Raw genomic sequence first — 17963 nt, forward strand, 5'->3', positions numbered from 1 at the left:
GTAAGTCCATTATTAAGCCTGTTTATTAGCAAACTCTGTATGATTTAGACAAAAACTCAAATAGGTTCCATCATTGTGGTATTTTAACTAAGTATTCTTTTTATTTATTTATTATTTATTTTTTAAGTTGGGAACATCTGATTAAATTTGGAGATGTATTGTTGATTTTTAAAATCCCTATTGCTCCACCCATTTTTAATATGTACATTAATAAGAGGGGTAATTGCAACATACAGTACCATTAAGAGAGTTATTTTTAGTCAATTAGCCTTTGCTTTCAGAGCATTTTTATTATTATTATTATTGTGTGTATGCTGTATGTGGTACTGTGTGTGAATTTTAATGTTCAGTGAAATGTAGCAACATGAAGTCCACACCAATTTTCCCTTTGGGGACAATGAAGTATACTTTGACTTTTTGACCCACTACTGGAAAAGACTTCCAGCAGACTTAAAACAACAAACAAGCCATGGTGTTTCTCTAGAAATCTAGTTGCTGTAAAATCTAAATGGTCAATATCTTTCCCTATATATATGTATACCTAAGTTTATAAGTATAAGTATACATATACGTTTATATAACTTTACATACACCTTAGCCAAATACATTTAACTCCTGACATTTAATCGTAGAAAACATTCCCTGTCTTAGGTCAGTTAGGATCACTACTTTATTTTAACAATGTGAAATGTCAGAATAATAGTAGAGAATGATATATTTCAGCTTTTATTTCTTTCATCACATTCTCAATGGGTCAGAAGTTTACATACACTTTGTTAGTATTTGGTAGCATTGCCTTTAAATTGTATAACTCACAATAAGTTGCTGGAATTTTGGCTCATTCCTCCAGACAGAACTGGTGTAACTGAGTCAGGTTTGTAGGCCTCCTTGATCACACACGCTTTTTCAGTTCTGCCCACAGATTTTATATCGGATTGAGGTCAGGGCCTACAGTTAAATTTAAAATGTTTCATCAGACCACAGGACATTTCTCCAAAAACTATTTTTGTCCCAATGTGCACTTGCAAACCATAATATGGCTTTTTAATTGTTGTTTTGGAGCAGTGGCTTCTTCCTTGCTGAGCAGCCTTTCAAGTTATGTCGATATAGGACTAATTTTACTGTGGATATAGATACTTGTCCACTTGTTTCCTCTAGCATCTTCACAAGGTCCTTTGCTCTTGGTCTGGGATTGATTTGCACTATTCACACCAAACTACATTAAGAATTTGTCTCCTTCCTGAGCAGTATAATGGCTGCGTGTGCCCATGGTGTTTATACTTGCATATTATTATTTGTACAGATGAACCTTCAGGCATTTGGAAATTGCTCCCAAGGATGAACCAGACTTGTAGAGGTCCACAATTGTTTTTTCTGAGGTTTGGCTGATTTATTTAGATTTCCACATGCTGTCAAGCAAAGAGGCACTGAGTTTGAAGGTAGGCCTTCAAATACGTCCACAGGTACACCTCCAATTCAGTACACCTCCTATCAGAAGCTAACTGGCTAATTGTCTAAAGGCTTGACATAATTTTCTGGAATTTTCCAAGCACAGTTAACAGTGTATGTAAACTTCTGACCAACTGGAATTGTGATATAGTCAATTAAAAGTGAAACAATCTGTCTCTAAACAATTACTCATGTCATGCACAAATTAGATGTCCTAAAGACTTGCCAAATCTGTAGTTTGCTAATAGTAAATCTGTGGAGTTGTTAAAAAATTTGTTTTAATGACTAGTGTATGTAAACTTCTGACTTCAACTGTATATATAGTTATATATATATATATATATATATATATATATATACAGGGTTGGAGAGTAACAGAATACATGTAATGGGATTACGTATTTAAAATACAAAATATAAGTAACTGTATTCCACTACAGTTACAATTTAAATCATTGGTAATTAGAATACAGTTACATTCAAAAAGTATTTTGATTACTAAACAGATTACTTTGCATTTTATTGTCATTTGTTTCATTTAATATTTAGTCTTTCAGATGAAAACATTTATACATATAAATAATGTGATCCAAAGTGCATTTGAACAGTGGTGAAACACTTTCTTATGATGTGTTACATTCATACGAGCAGACAGAGAAGTAAGTTTGAAGTAAGTTTGGAGGAGAAGAAATTGTAAATTGTCAGCTTTACGCTAAGCTAAAATGCTATTTCTAGCCATTTTACATGCACATTTTACCAGGCAAGATCATATTTTTTTTATCAAGAAAATTCACTATGGATAATAATTTATTTTTTCTAGTAAGACCTTTGACATTAGGGCAAAAATTGTATTCTTGATAATAATTTTTGTATTGTTTTCCTGTAAAAATATCACCCCTTTATGCCAGTCAAACTAGACGTCTCTTATTAACAACTCCATTCCTTTTTTGTATATATGTTGATAATAAAATACTGTACATTAGGTCCCGTATTCACGAAGATTTTTACCTTACAACTAGGTAAACAGTTCTCCAAAGAGTTCCTAGCTAAGTGTTTTTGCTTAAAACCTATTCACAAACTGCTAAGAGCAAAGTAAGGAAATCTTAAGATAAGAGTAAGGCAGAGTTGACCTCGTTGTTACAGATGACGTCACATTTATTAGCGCGCTCTTTTAAATCGCCCACTGTGATTGGTAGACAGGGAACAACTATTTGTCAGCAAAGACAGACAACTATATATATATATATATATTTCACTTAATAGATAGATAGATAGATAGATAGATAGATTAGATTAGGAGTGACACGCCCCTTATTTTTTATTAAAATTTCTGCTTTAGAAGCTACTTTTAGCCGTAATCATTTTTGTGAATATGGGTCCAAGACAATAATATGAATAATTTAGGCCTCTAAAATAAAGTCTATTACTCACCCAGTAGAATAACAATACAGGCCAAGATGGCAATCAGGGCTCCAGTGCTAAGCCCTGCAGTCAGGATGAAAGGTTCCACGTTACAAGAGAGGATGGTGTTTTTGCTGTCACAGCTGCATACACGGACTATAAGGGTATTGGTGCTGCTCATGGGGGGTACACCGTTGTCGTTGATCTCGATTGGAAGGTGGTATACATCCTGGGTCACTCTGCTGAAGCCCTTCCTCATAACATATATGCTAGCAGTGCTGTCTGTAGAACCAACAGAGAAACATTGAAGGAATGTTTAGCTCAATTGAGGAGGTTACAAGAGTTTTTACACAACAGAGTTGTAAATATCCCAACTGCTGAACAGAATTACAGTAATGATTGCCTCTCCCTGGAGTTTTGGTGCCAGAAGAATGACTCACAGCCACCGGTAAGAGTCAATGAGATGTGAATCCTCCAATATTAAATTAATGTTTAATATTGTGAACATTTATCAGCTTTTAGAAGTGTAATCAAAGTTAGAGCGGAGGGAGAAGAATCGGTTTTATTTGTGACTGGGAGGGATGGATCAGTGCCAGCACACTTCCCTGACTCAGTGCAAGGTCACGCTCAAGGCGTAGATGGAGTGAGTTCATTTAAGGGCCTGGGGTTTAGTCATTTTCCCTCCCTCTGGCACCACTGTCTTCAACCTTCAGCAGCTCTGTCAGGGAAAAGGCCACTAATGATATGGCTACAGCGCTCGAAATATAGCACAACTCCACGGACTGGTTCAATCAATCTAGTGTAAGCCATTATATTTCTATATTATATTCTGTCAAGAAGATTACCATAGCCAGTGTAAAGTATCTATTTGCCACACTGAACCTGTGAGAGCTCCCCTGGGTCCTTGTTTACTATGTTGTTTTGAAGAGGCTTTCTTGGGCCACTTTTATTGGGAAAAGCTGTGCATAGAGTTCTCTGGCATCTGCCAGAGAGCATGAATTTATATGATACATTGATTATGCTCTTTATCACATAACATCAGCTCTGATTTACAGTGCACATAAATAACCAGGTGTGCTGTATATTATTTTGCCTTAGGGATGGTGATTAATAAAATATTATTTGATTAATGATATCTGACATTGAAGTTATTACTTTTATCACTACAACTAAACACAAATAATATTCAACACACTAAATAAGTGGGTTCAGACAAATATTTAGAGTTCATGCAAATTTATAATCAGCAGGTTATAAATCAGCTTCATTAAGTCAGACTGATAAGATGAACAGTGTCAGAGCCTCTGTGTGGAGCCAAGCATAATGGAGCTTTAGATAGATGAGTTGGCAAAGCTGTTGAAAACTGGATCCATTTGAAAGGCCCCGGACCTGATAAAGCCAGTCAATCTGAGACATCTAATCTTTCTCCCTAATATTGTTGGCTTTTGAAATGGCTTTCTAAAAAGTGCTCATCTCCTTCCTCATTAAAGCAGACCAAATGGGAAAGAGAGAGTAATTTCTCTCTCTTTCACACACTTAAGTTTTCAGTTCACATGGGTTCTCTCTATCTACCAAGAGAACAGTCTTAACAGATGTGTGAATTTAACCATGCACCCATTAAACAACATCGAATGCATTGTTTACTCATTAAGTAATAATGATGACATAAGCCCAAAAGGCACTTTAAAGGAAGCCAGACATTTGGGAGGCTATTCATCCATTTCAGTCACATAACTTTTTCTTTGAAGTCACCAATTATGACCGTACACAGGGAATGAATGTCAAAACACCTGAGAAATGTCAGTCATTGCTTTTGATCCATTCCGAATCTAAAGAAACAATTATACATGTCTGACAATTGCACAAAGTTGCCAGCTTTGCCACACACACACACACACACACACACACACACACACACACACACACACACACACACACACACACACACACACACACACACACACATATACTCGCTGACACTTTATTAGGAACACCTGTACACCTACTTATTCATGCAAATATCTAATCAGCCAATTGCGTGGCAGCAGTGCAATGCATACAATCTTGCAGATACGGTTAAGACCTTGATGATGAGAGAATTTGAAGAAGAATGGCCAGACTCATTCAAGCTGACAGAAAGGCTACAGTAACTCAGATAACCACTCTGTACAATTGAAATGAGCAGAATAGCATCTCAGAATACACAATCTGTCTAAACTTGAAGCGAATGGGCTACAACAGCTGAAGACTATGTTGGAAACTTTATTAGGGCCATAGTGTTGCTGGTAAAGTGGTAAGTGAGTGTATATAGAGTGTATGTATATATATATATATATATATATATATATATATATATATATATATATATATATATATTGTATTAACAGAATATACAACTATGTAATGGTAATAATCTCTTCTTCAAATTTTTTTTATTGTTTTTGTGTTGTTTTCTTGTCTGATTGGGTCACTGTATTACAAAAAATGTCTGCGATGTCCATGCCATTTTTTTATGCAAGTGCTGTTTTTAGAGCACCAAAATAAAAGTTAGCTCAAGAATGATACACAGAAGGCAAGTAAGCACACTTCTATTAATGGTATACAGTGAGGGAAAAAAGTATTTGATCCCCTGCTGATTTTGTACATTAGCCCACTGACAAAGAAACAATCAGTCTATAATTTTAATGGTAGGTTAATTTGAACAGTTAGAGACAGAATAACAACAAAAAATCCAGAAAAACGCATGTCAAAAATGTTATCAATTGAATTACGTATTCAACCCCCTCTCAATCAGAGATTTCTGGCTCCCAGTTGTCTTTTATACAGGTAACGAGCTGAGATTAGGAGCACACTCTTAAGATTGTAGATCTACACAAGGCTGGAATGGGCTACAAGACCATTGCCAAGAAGCTTGGTGAGAAGGTGACAACAGTTGGTGCGATTATTCGCAAATGGAAGAAACACAAAATAACTGTCAATCTCCCTCGGTCTGGGGCTCCATGCAAGATCTCACCATGTGGAGTTGCAATGATCATGAGAACGGTGAGGAATCAGCCCAGAACTATGCGGGAGGATCTTGTCAATGATCTCAAGGCAGCTGGGACCATAGTCACCAAGAAAACAATTGGTAACACACTACGCCGTGAAGGACTGAAATCCTGCAGCGCCCGCAAGGTCCCCCTGCTCAAGAAAGCACATGTACTGGCCCGTCTGAAGTTTGCCAATGAACATCTGAATTATTCAGAGGAGAACTGGGTGAAAGTGTTGTGGTCAGATGAGACAAAAATCGAGCTCTTTGGCATCATCTCAACTCGCCGTGTTTGGAGGAGGAGGAGGAATGCTGCCTATGACCCCAAGAACACCATCCCCACCATCAAACATTGAGGTGGAAACATTATGCTTTGGGGGTGTTTTTCTGCTAAGGGGACATGACAACTTCACCAAAGGGATGATGGACGGGGCCAACTACCGTCAAATCTTGGGTGAGAACCTCCTTCCCTCAGCCAGGGCATTGAAAATGGGTCGGTGGTGGTATTCCAGCATGACAATGACCAAAAACACATGGCCAAGGCAACAAAGGAGTGGCTCAAGAAGAAGCACATTAAGGTCCTGGAGTGGCTTAGCTGACATGGAGAAGCTGACATGGAGAAGATCTGCAAAGAGGAGTGGGACAAAATCCCTCCTGAGATGTGTGCAAACCTGGTGGACATCTACAAGAAACATCTGACCTCTGTGATTGCTAACAAGGGTTTTGCCACCAAGTACTGAGTCATGTTTTGCAGAGGGGTCGAATACTTATTTCCCTCATTAAAATGCAATTCAATTTATAAAAATTTTGACATGCGTTTTTCTGGATTTTATTGTTGTTATTCTGTCTCTCACTGTTCAAATTACCCTACCATTAAAATTATAGACTGATAATTTGTTTGTCAGTGGGCAAACGTACAATATCAGCAGGGGATCAAATACTTTTTTCCCTCACTGTAGTTTAACAATCTGTCTCTTTGGGGTTTAAAAAATATGGAATAACAATTAAAAAATACTATATGTTCCACATCCCAACTTGCTTTCTTAAGATGTGTTGTAGGTAATTTATTAGCATAAGCACAATAAATGCATTGCTCCAATTATCACATACCTCTATTACAATTGTACAGTCTCGATTACAAATTTAACATAATCCTTAATGAATTTCCAAACAAAAATACCAAATAAGTACATACAGAAGCACTCTCGTTATGCAATAAGTGGAGTCGGAGCTCTTTAAAGGAAACACCCCGGTGTTACATCTTAAATGCAGTTTTAATGCGTTATAGCTTATTACAGTTCAAATAATACGGAAGCAGGTCTTGTAGTTAACTACAAACCACGAAACAGGCATTTCGTTTTGCAGTCAGCGCCTCTTCTATGAGTTTCACGAATGTCCCAACCTAAGGGGAAGAAAATGAAATGGCATTCGGCTGATGCAGACTCTCACTTGCTGCAGCTAGATTGTAACACGATGGCTTGTGACTTATTGAATCATAATATATGTCACTGTGCATTTCTTATTGTGAAGAAAACTGGCAATACTTTAGGAACTATACTGCAGAAGAAAAATTATTTATTTGAGAATGTTGAATATAATATTAAAAATATAAATATTTTAAAACATCTAAAAATCCATATAAGATTTTTAAGACTTGCTTTTAAAGAATATATCTTGAATATAATATATTTTGTCTTTACTGCACTCTCAGAAGTATAACCAAGTGAAAAAAATACACTTATATGCAAACTACACTTATATTAAAGATACATTCTCTTAAAGCAAGTCTAAATATCTTATTTAGATTTAGCACAAGCTGAATAATTGGTTAAGAGCTAGTGATTAATCATTCGATTTGAATAGTTGAATAATCGTTCTAATAATCGTTAGATTAATCGATTATCAAAATAATTGTTAGTTGCAGCCCTAAACTCTATTAGAAAATGTTATGTATACCCTGTCTTGTTTCACTGTTGCCCTTTTGTTTGCCATTTTTGTCACTTTTGCATTCCTTAGTTTTCACTTTTGTCCCTTATGTAACTCCATAGTCTCTTTGTTAGCGTTGGTGTTCCCTTCCGAGGGAACTCGCACTGCGTCGTTGAAAACGACTCTTTGGGGAACGCTCCTTAGCGTGCGCCTCTGAAGTATGAATGAAACTATTCCAATCTTGATTGGTGTTAGCGTCATGACGTAACATGTGACGGCATAACCGGATGCATAAAAGTGACGCCGCACACATACACATTAGCTTTCGCTCTTCAGCAAGCGCTCTATGTTGAAATTGTTTGTCTTATTTGGTGTTGTTTGTCTGATTTAAAAATATTATGGCCACCTAACAGTTCAAGAAGTGCGTGCACCCCTGCCCTCGTTTCATTACGGGTAGGGACACGCACGCTTTATGTGTGAACTGTTTGGGAGCGTAGCACGCACAGGCAGCTCTCGAGGGATCTGCCTGTGAAAGTTGTGAAGCACTACCCATGAGAGTGCTGCGCCCCGGTTGGCGTGCTTTGATGAGCACGGTCAGGCTCGCGCTCCCCACGGTTTTGGTCCCGCGTCTGTTGAGGCAGCGCGGCGATTGAGATCGCGGGTTCGCGAGCGGATTTTGCAGATGAGAATGAGACTGCTGCGCACTTTCTCATTCTTCGCTTGAGGATCCCGAGCCTACTGTGTGTGGTGCAGAAGCCCGCCGCGCTTCTTCTGCCCATGATCAGGTCCCGATGCTTGAGCTCACTGCTTCCGAGGAAGTGGATATGCTCAGCATCGATGCGGATCGACCGTGAGCCAAGCACGCCGGTTTTTGGCCAAGCTTATGAGGAGCTGATTGAGGTTATGACGCGCGTCGCGGGCCAGACTGAATATCAGCTGGCCACAAAATGAGCAGGGAACGCAAGTTGAAAGCAAATTAGACGCGGCGCTTCCTGCGGCACAGATCACAACCTCAGCGCCGGGTTTGCCGCTTTTCCCGATCTCCACAGAACGAGATCGTGGGGTAAACCGCGATTCGTCCCGTGATCTCCAGCCCCAGTGTTTGATTACAGAACGATGTTTTGGGGGCACGGATATGGGCTAAAACCTCGGCGCTGCCTAGTAAGCCCTGCAGAGATACATCTGCTTTAATAAGTAGGGCTTACATGGCGGCACACAAGCGTGTAGGTTTCCCGCCGCCTCTGACGCTTCGGGCCACATCAATTTCCACCGAACGCACACTGTATGTTCGTGTCAAAAAAAAAAAAATATATATATAAAAAACAAAAAACAACAAGCATCAATTGTGGTCACAAGAACCATATCGACTAAATCCTGCCGGCTCTCGCTTCAGGAAGTCGAGAACAGTGCTTGAAAAACACCCGGAGGCTGGTTCCCTTAGTTGAAGCTTCGGAAAGAGGTCCTACCGAGGTGGTAGAACCTCGGAGGGCTGCCTCCACTGCAGAGCAACCGAGGTTGCTCTCGCAGCGGAGTCCTCAGGAAATCGGTGTCGGTTCCCGCCGCCTTTGACGCCGGCCACATCAATTTCCAGCTTAACGCACACCGCGCCGCTCGTGTCAAAAAAAAAAAAAACAAGCATTAATGGTGGTCACAAGAACCATATCGACTAAATCCTGCCGGTCTTTCGCTTCAGGAAGTCGAGAACAGTGCTTGAAAAACACCCGAGACCAGCCTCGAGAGGCTGGTTCCCTTAGTAGAAGCTTCGAAAGAGGTTCTACCGAGGTGGTAGAACCTCGAGGGAAGCTCCTCGCTGCAGAGCAACCGAGGTTGCTCTCGCAGCGGAGTCCTCAGGAAATCGGTGTCGGTTCCCGCCGCCTCTGACGCTTCGGGCCACATCATTTCCAGCTTAACGCACACCGCGCCGCTCAAGGCCAAAAAATAAAAAACACACATCAATTGTGGTCACAAGAACTGTATCGACTAAACCCTGCCGGTATCTCGCCTCAGGAAGTCGAGAACAGTGCTCGAAAAACACCCGAGATCAGCCTCGAGAGGCTGGTTCCCTTAGTAGATTTTGTTGAGGCATGGAATCATCTTCCCAACATATCTGCATGGGTCCTGCATATAATAAAATCAGGGTACAGACTGCAGTTCGGCACCACCCCCCAAATTCTCTGGGGTGGTGCAGACTACAGTGGTTCCGAGCAGGCTCAGGTGATGGAACAAGAAGTGCAATCTCTGCTGCTGAAGGAGGCCATAGAACGTGTTCCTCATTCAGACAAGGAGTCCGGTCTTTACAGCCGGTACTTTATAGTTCCAAAAAGGATGGGGGTTGAGGCCGATTTTAGATCTCAGAGTTTTGAACCGCCTTTGAGGAGGTTCAGGTTCAAAATGCTTACCATTCCTGTCATCGTGAGTCAGATCAGATCCGAGGACTGATTTGTCACGATAGATCTAAAATACGCCTATTTTCATGTACCCATCCTTCCATGTCACAGGAGGTTCCTGAGGTTCGCCGGGGCTAAGCTTACCAATATCGGGTTCTTCCGCTCGCCTAGCACTCTCTCCCCGCACATTCACCAAATGTATGGATGCAGCTCCTGCTCCTCTGAGACTTCAGGGCATCCGCGATACTGAATTATATCGATGACTGGCTCATTCTGGCCCAGTCTCGAGAAATGGCGGTTCGGCATCGAGATGTCGCCCTTGGCCATATTCAAGTTTGGGGTTGAGACTCAACACAAAAAAGAGTGTGTTACAACCATCCCAGTGCACAACATTTCTGGTGTTGTGTGGGACTCGGTTACGATGCAGGCACGCATGTCTCCTGCGCCGATCGAGTCCCTTATGGCTGATGGTGTCCGGTTAGAGCTAGGCCAGGCCATCACTGTAAAGCAATTTCAAAGACTGCTGGGCCTCATGGCAGCTGCATCCAACATTGTACCGCTGGGCCTTCTACACATGAGGCCCCTCCAGTGGTGGCCGAAAGCCAAGGGGTTTTCCCCAGCGGAATCCATTTCATGATAATCAGAGTAACGCCGCAGGTGCCTTCGCTCTCTGCTAATATGGAAGAAACCTTGGTTCCTGTCCCAAGGGCCAGTGTTGGGAGCGCCATGTCGCCGAAAACCGCTTCGACAGACGCTCCCTCACTGGCTGGGGCGCGGTCATGGACGGCCGCTTTGCCAGGGGTCTGTGGCAGGACCATCATCATTCTTGGCACATAAACTGTCTAGAGATGTTGGCTGTGTTCAGGGCTCTGAGGAGCTTCCTTCCAGACATCAAGGGTTACCATGTCCTAGTACGCTCGACAATACATCAGTGGTAGCTTATCTGAACCGACAAGGAGGACTCAGATCGCGCCTCTGTGCAGACTGGCGATCAGATAATTCTTTGGTCCCAAGGGAAAATACTGTCTATCAGAGCAATGTATATTCCGGGGTTCAGAATCAGGAGCAGACATCCTGTCGAGGCAGGGGCTGAGGCCCGGGAATGGAGACTTCATCCAGAGGTGGTGAAGTTGATATGGGACAAATTTGGACCATCAGAAGTGGATCTGTTCGGCCTCAGAGACGCCCCACTGTCCACTTTGGTTCTCCCTCTCACATCCAGCCCCACTGGGGTTGGACGCCATGGTACAGGCTTGGCCGAGGCTTCGCCTGTACGCGATTTCCCCGACGCTCTGCTCCCGGAGTCCAGGAAAGGGTCCGCCAAGAGGGCATCAGTCTACTTCTGGTTGCCCCCATGTGGCCGCCCGAGTATGGTTCTCAGACATAATTTCACTCCTGATAGCTCCGCCATGGCAGATTCCTCTGAGGAGGGATCTGTTGTCTCAGGCGGGGGCACAGTCTTCCACCCTCGCCCAGAGCTGTGGAAACTGTGGGTCTGGCCCCTGAGGGGTTCAGTACCTAAATGCTGGTCTATCAGTGGGGGTGGTTGAAACCATACTTAGCTCTAGGGCTCCGCCTACTAGGAGATTATATGGCCTCAAGTGGAATGTGTTCTCCACTTGGTGTAGAGAACATGAAGTAGATCCAGTTAACTGCCCGGTGGCTTCAGTTCTGGAGTTTCTTCAAGATCGCTTTCTCATGGTCTCTCCCTTCCACACTCAAGGTGTACGTGGCTGCCATTTCGGCGCTCCATGCACCACTGAGTGATGGGCCTCTGGGGAGGCACCAGCTGGTCATTCGCTTTCTCCGTGGTACATGGAGGATGAGACCGACAACCAGGTCCAGGGTTCCTGCCTGGGACCTGGCGGTGGTTCTCGAAGGGTTATCCCTGGCCCCCTTCGAACCCCTTCAGTCGGCTTCACCCAAGGACCTGACGCTCAAGATGGCTTTTCTCTTAGCTATTACCTCTCTAAAGAGGGTGGGTGATCTTCAAGCCCTGGCAGTGACGCCAGCTTGCTTGGAGTTTGCCCCTGGCGGAGTTAAAGCCATTTTACACCCGAGACCTGGCTATAGTGCCTAAGGTGCCGCCTAACACGGCACGGTCCACGGTCCTGCAGGCTTTTCATCCTCCACCTTATGTGTCGGCAGAAGAAGAGAGGCTCCATTTGCTCTGCCCTGTCAGAGCTTTGAGCTGCTTACCTCGAGAGGTCCTCTTCTTGGAGGAGGTCGGACCAACTGTTAGTGTGTTTTGGGTCACCTAAGAAGGGGCTCCCTGCCTCAAAACAAACCATTAGTAATTGTATTGTTCAGGCTATTATCTCGGCCTACAAGGTGCGCAATTTGCCTTCACCTTTGGCCGTGAGGGCTCATTCAACTAGAGGCATGGCGTCCTCTAGGGCTCTCTTATCGGGAGTACCCCTCCAGGAGATCTGTGAGGCAGCCGGTTGGGCTACCCCACACACTTTCATCAGGTTTTTACAGTCTGCACCTCCCTAGTACGCCTGGCGCACGTGTGCTCTCGTCCTAGCTGAGTGCCTGAGTTCAGTTTCACCCTAGGGCAGGCCTTTTTTCGGTGCGTGGCCTAGTGGGCATTCGTTCCCCAAAGAGTCGTTTTCAACGACGCAGTGCGAGTTCCCTCGGAAGGGAACGTCTCGGGTTATGACTATAACCCTTGTTCCCTGAGAAGGGAACGAGACACTGCGTCGTCCTGCCACGCCCCTCAAGGCCTGAGAGCGGCTTGCTTCATCGCTAGGCTAATGTGTATGTGTGCCGGCGTCACTTTTATGCATCCGGTTATGCCGTCACATGTTACGTCATGACGCAACACCAATCAAGATTGGAATAGTTTCATTCATACTTCAGAGGCGCACGCTAAGGAGCGTTCCCCAAAGAGTCGTTTTCAACGACGCAGTGTCTCGTTCCCTTCTCAGGGAACAAGGGTTATAGTCATAACCCGAGACGTTTTCTGTCATTGTTTTCACCTGTCCTCATTAGTTTGCCTTTTGCTTCTGTTAATCACCTTGTTTTCTTGTTTGAGTTCTGTTTGTTCATTGGCCCCTTTGTCCCATGTTTATGTATTTATACCCTGTTTCTTTGTTCAGTCCTTGTCTATCGTTGTTTGGTGTTAGCCTGGTATGTGTTCCCTGCCAGAGTTCTCTGTTTGTTTTCATCGTGTTTTGGTTTTCAATTTTATGTTTTATTTCCCCATTGAGGGTTGTTCCTTTGTGTTTTCTTGTTTGTTTATTTAATAAAAGTCCTAACTGCAATTGGATCCGCATCTCCTCGTCTGCCTCGCTGCTCAAGCATAACAGAAAATAAATAAATAACAAATCTGGTTAAATAAACAGCAGTATCACTTCTTTAAAAATAGTCTTTAAAAACAGAAATAAACATTTTGCCTAGTTTTGCACACTGATTTTGGTCACAATTCTGGAGATGCAGTCATATAGTGATGTCACAAGAAACAAATAAAAATAGAAAAAGGGAAAACGTTCTCTAATAGGTCAAGCAACTATTATGTAGAATGACTGGCAACAGCAACTGACTCAAATATCTCCCATTGTGTTGGTGGTCAAAGACAAATATTGCATAGCCATAAATTAGGCAGTGAAATAGGTGGGAACAGTAGAAATATTTTAGTGTGACAAAATATGCAATACTATTCATTATCATATCATAGCAGTCATACTGAGTGCTCCAAAATTACATAAAAACCTCATAGTTAGCTGAGGAAACTCATGACACCATTTTCAGTGTCTTTGAAGGATAAACAATTCAGTTTTGTAATCCATCAAGGGTCACCGCATAAAATGAGTATACATAAAAACAGGAAATGCCCCTCAAACTGGAACCACCCAGTCACAATGTCACTCTTCAGAGAGGCACCTCACAAGGCTGAAACTAATGGCTTCTAATTTCCCCAAAACTGGGTCTCACATCAGATGGGGCTCTTACACATGATCTTCTGACCTAGATCTGCTTATTTGGACAAAATACAGCAATGGCTTGTGCTTGTGGGGTGTCGGACTAAAGATAGGTGATGAAAGTCTCAAAGATGCACCGAGCAGGATGCCTGAGAAACAGATACAAACACTGCTGCCAACCAGCAGCGCCTCTCCCACGTTTCGAATCCACAGATGGAGAAGCTTAAACAAGTCTTCCATAATTAATAAGAGGAAGTTGACTTGAGTTTGCCCACCTCATCATGACCTAATTATCAACGCAAGTTTAGCTGGGTAACACTGAAGACACTTACTCCTACGCATGGATAAACTAATTTGACTTGCAAAGAAACTAAAATATTTTGTGTTTTCAACTGGCACATTTCCAGAGGCAGTTTCCTTGGCTTGAAAGAGGCAGTTCTGCAGTGAAAATGATTATATTATAGGATTGTTGGTGTGTCACGCACCTCTGTTGTCCTTGAGGGAGAAACTGTGGTTGTTGACAACCTCAGGGGCCAATCTGAAGTGGAAGTGTTGGCGGTGGGCCATTTCGTCCTTGTCCACAGCACTAACTGTATCAATGAGCTGTAGAACAGAGAGTTCAAATCAGGTCATTTTAAATTGGTTAAAATCGTAAAAAATGCCTCTTTTTTTCTTTCTTTCACTGTCACTCACTCAAACTTCCAAATTAAACTTCCACTCCTACATTTAGAACACTCCTACATTTCACAAGTCACCAGTGCAAGGATCAAATAAGTGACATTTAGATTACCAAACTAGAGCATTCAGCACTAGTCTGCCATCAGCTTTTGTGCTATTATACAGTGACTTACCTTGCCAGGGCTGACATTCTCACACACAAACACTTCACTTTGAGTGGCAAATTCTGGGGCATTGTCATTAACATCTTTGACTTTGATATTGACTCGTACTTTTGCGTCTTGGTGATGGCCACCTGGAATAATAACAAACATCAAAGAGAGATGCATATTAATTAGCTGATTAGCTGATATTGATTAGCTGATCAGTACTGAATATTCCAAAGAGCCTCGTAGATTTAGACATCTCTGGGTTTGCCAGATATCAAAAGGTGCAATACCATGATCAGAGCTTTAAACCTTCACCGATTGGAGTATTACACATTTACTATTACACAAACTAGTTTGACCCAACCATCGCTCCAATTTTTAATTTTTTTTTACAAATCAACCACTGATCTCAGTAACTTTATGTGTTTGAGCCAAAAGTCCAATGTAATAACCAAGAGGTCAAAATAAACTCTTAAATGAGAACAATTTTTGTGACTCCAGTCTTTCAAAGTAAAATTTCAATATCTTCATATTTTGGCTAAAAGCTGTTAGGTAAACAAGTTAATATAAAACCACACTGGCATACATTCAAGGTTGAGGGCAAACTTGACAAATTTGTAGTAAAAAGTACAAAGTGTGACAACTAACCCATGGTCTCCCCTATTGTATTCAGTTTTTTGTAAAAACTAAAGTTTTGGCTTTAGTAGATTGAAGTGAATGATTTCAAATGAAACAGAACCAGAGCTGTCAAAACTGTCTTTAAAAAACAAAACAAAAACACAGAGTGTGCTTCACTGAATTCTATCTGAAAGTATCAGGTTTTGTGAATGCTATATAGACATCAGTGCATTTCATGTAACAAAAGAACATTTTCTATGTTGAGCTCCAGTCATGAATTTTAAATGCTTGAAATTATCAAAGACAGTAGAATGAAAAGGAAAATATATGAGACTGAAATGTTGAATCCAACCAGACTGCACCTTGAGGAGATCACGTACTCAAAAAATAAATATCTAACATTTCTGGGCAATTACACACTGTTCACCGAACTGAGGGATTATTTGGAGTTTGAAGAGGTAATCTGTGGTTGTCTCTTCTGAAAACATTCTGGAGGCCTGGCGACACTGCGACCACATAAGAGCAGGGTGGAGGAAGAACTGGGGAGCTCGGTTAGGGAAAAAATGAGAAAAATGCAAGACTACTCTGTTATTTCAAAGCCCCACAAAAGAGAGGATTGACCTACCAATCTCTGTAGCACTGACAGAGATGTTGTGCCAGCCCTGTGCTTCCCGATCCAAAGGTCTTGTGGTCTTTATAGTGCCGTCCTCGGGATTAATAGTGAAAAACTCTTCCAAGTCTGTGTAGCGTGGGATCATATATCTGGGACGAAATAAAAATAAAAAATGTCTTTCTCTTTGTCTTTTTGTATATTTTGCAATAAATTAAAGAGATTGACTCAAAAATAAAAATCCTTTCATCCGTTCCTTAATCACACACCCTCATGACTTTCTGTCTTCTGTGGAACACTAAAAGAGATGTTAGACAGAATGTTATGGACTGACAGCATCAGTCACCATTCAATGAAAGTGAATGGTGACTGAGGCTGTCAGCCCCTAACATTGTGTTTTTTACAGAAGAAAAATTGGGTTTTGGAACCACAACAGGGTGAGTAAGTGAAGACAGGATTTTAATTTTGTGTAAAGATTCCCCCGAAGAATCGAAAACTTTGCTGACTGTCATCAAATACACAGCACTGATACTAATACTGCTGTCTTGACAAAAAAAATTTAAACAGCCAGACAAGTAATTTGTTTTTAGAGGGAGTGAGTGTTACCTGATTGGACTGTTTGTGGTATCAGTGTCTTTGGCATGTACACGGCCAACCAGAGTGCCTTCTGGGGCATTCTCCTCCACCTCAAAGTTGTAGCTGGGAGCCATGAAGGTTGGGGGCTCGTCTGCATCTTCTACTGCTATTTTCACAATGGTAGTATCTTTGTACGGACCCCAGGTAAGGAAACGGGTATCCACATGTGGGTTGGAGGCTTCTACCCTTAGCGTGTATGATCGCTTGGTCTCAAAGTCCACAGGCTGAAAACAAGAAGTCACGGCTCATATTAATTCAATACTTTTTAATGGATGCTGTCAAAAAATAAATAAAATGAAATAAAAACTGCAATTTTCAGGAATTACTGTGCATGTTTAAATATGTAAATTGACTGTGGACTACATTAAGGACTAACGATTAATTAACAGCTCACGTTCTGAGCAAAAATTACTCAAGAATATATTACCAAAAAATCAATAGAAATCAAACATAAAGAAACAACACAAAAAAACATGCATAAAAGAACAAAAGTAAAGGAAGAACACACACACACACACACACACACACACACACACACACACACACACACACAAAAGAGTTTAAAGGGATAGTTCACCCAAAAATGAAAATTCTGTCATCATTTACTCACCAAAATGTTTTTCCTGTATGTCTTTTTGTGGAACGCAAAAATAAATGTTAGGCAGAATGTTAAGCACAGCCTTAGTCACCAATCATTTCCATTGCATCTTTGTTGCATACAATGAAAGTAAATGGTGACTGAGGCTGCCATTCTGCCTAACATCTCCTTTTGTGTTCCACGGAAGAAAGACAGTCATACGGGTTTGGAACATCACAATAGTAAGTACACAACATAATTGTAATTTTTAGGGGTAAACTATCCCTTTTAAATCTAACCACATTTTGAAAAAGATGTTTTGGAGAAACTGACTAGAGGGCAGTGTTGTAATACATTTGGGAAGGAGACTGAATTCCACAAAAAAGCTCATATCAGAAAGCATAAGCATATCTTGATATTGCAGACATGTAATACACAATTTAGAGATCCCACTACTTATCACAATACTCAAATGTAACCCACATGCCATTAAAATGCAAGCAAATAAAAAAACAAGATTGCAAAAACAACTGTTCTGTGTACAACCATACACTAGTGGATGGCCAGTTTTCACACATTCG

The 17963-nt window shown here is 41.6% G+C and overlaps 1 protein-coding gene across 2 annotated transcripts in view; it reads right to left on the bottom strand.

Moving 5' to 3' along the window:
- The window catches only part of cdh11 (cadherin 11, type 2, OB-cadherin (osteoblast)), a 68476-nt gene that overhangs the window by 2296 nt on the left and 48217 nt on the right, over positions 1-17963 (bottom strand). For both annotated transcript variants that reach the window (XM_052148732.1, XM_052148743.1), the window contains exons 7-11: positions 16776-17029; positions 16185-16321; positions 14966-15087; positions 14600-14717; positions 2881-3132 (exon numbers count right to left, since the gene is read on the bottom strand). In XM_052148732.1, the coding sequence (XP_052004692.1) occupies positions 2881-3132; positions 14600-14717; positions 14966-15087; positions 16185-16321; positions 16776-17029 (883 nt within the window). The remainder of the gene's footprint in view (positions 1-2880; positions 3133-14599; positions 14718-14965; positions 15088-16184; positions 16322-16775; positions 17030-17963) is intronic.

The sequence above is a fragment of the Xyrauchen texanus genome, chromosome 2 (genome assembly GCF_025860055.1).
Source record: "Xyrauchen texanus isolate HMW12.3.18 chromosome 2, RBS_HiC_50CHRs, whole genome shotgun sequence".
In the NCBI taxonomy this organism is placed as follows: Eukaryota; Metazoa; Chordata; class Actinopteri; order Cypriniformes; family Catostomidae; genus Xyrauchen; species Xyrauchen texanus.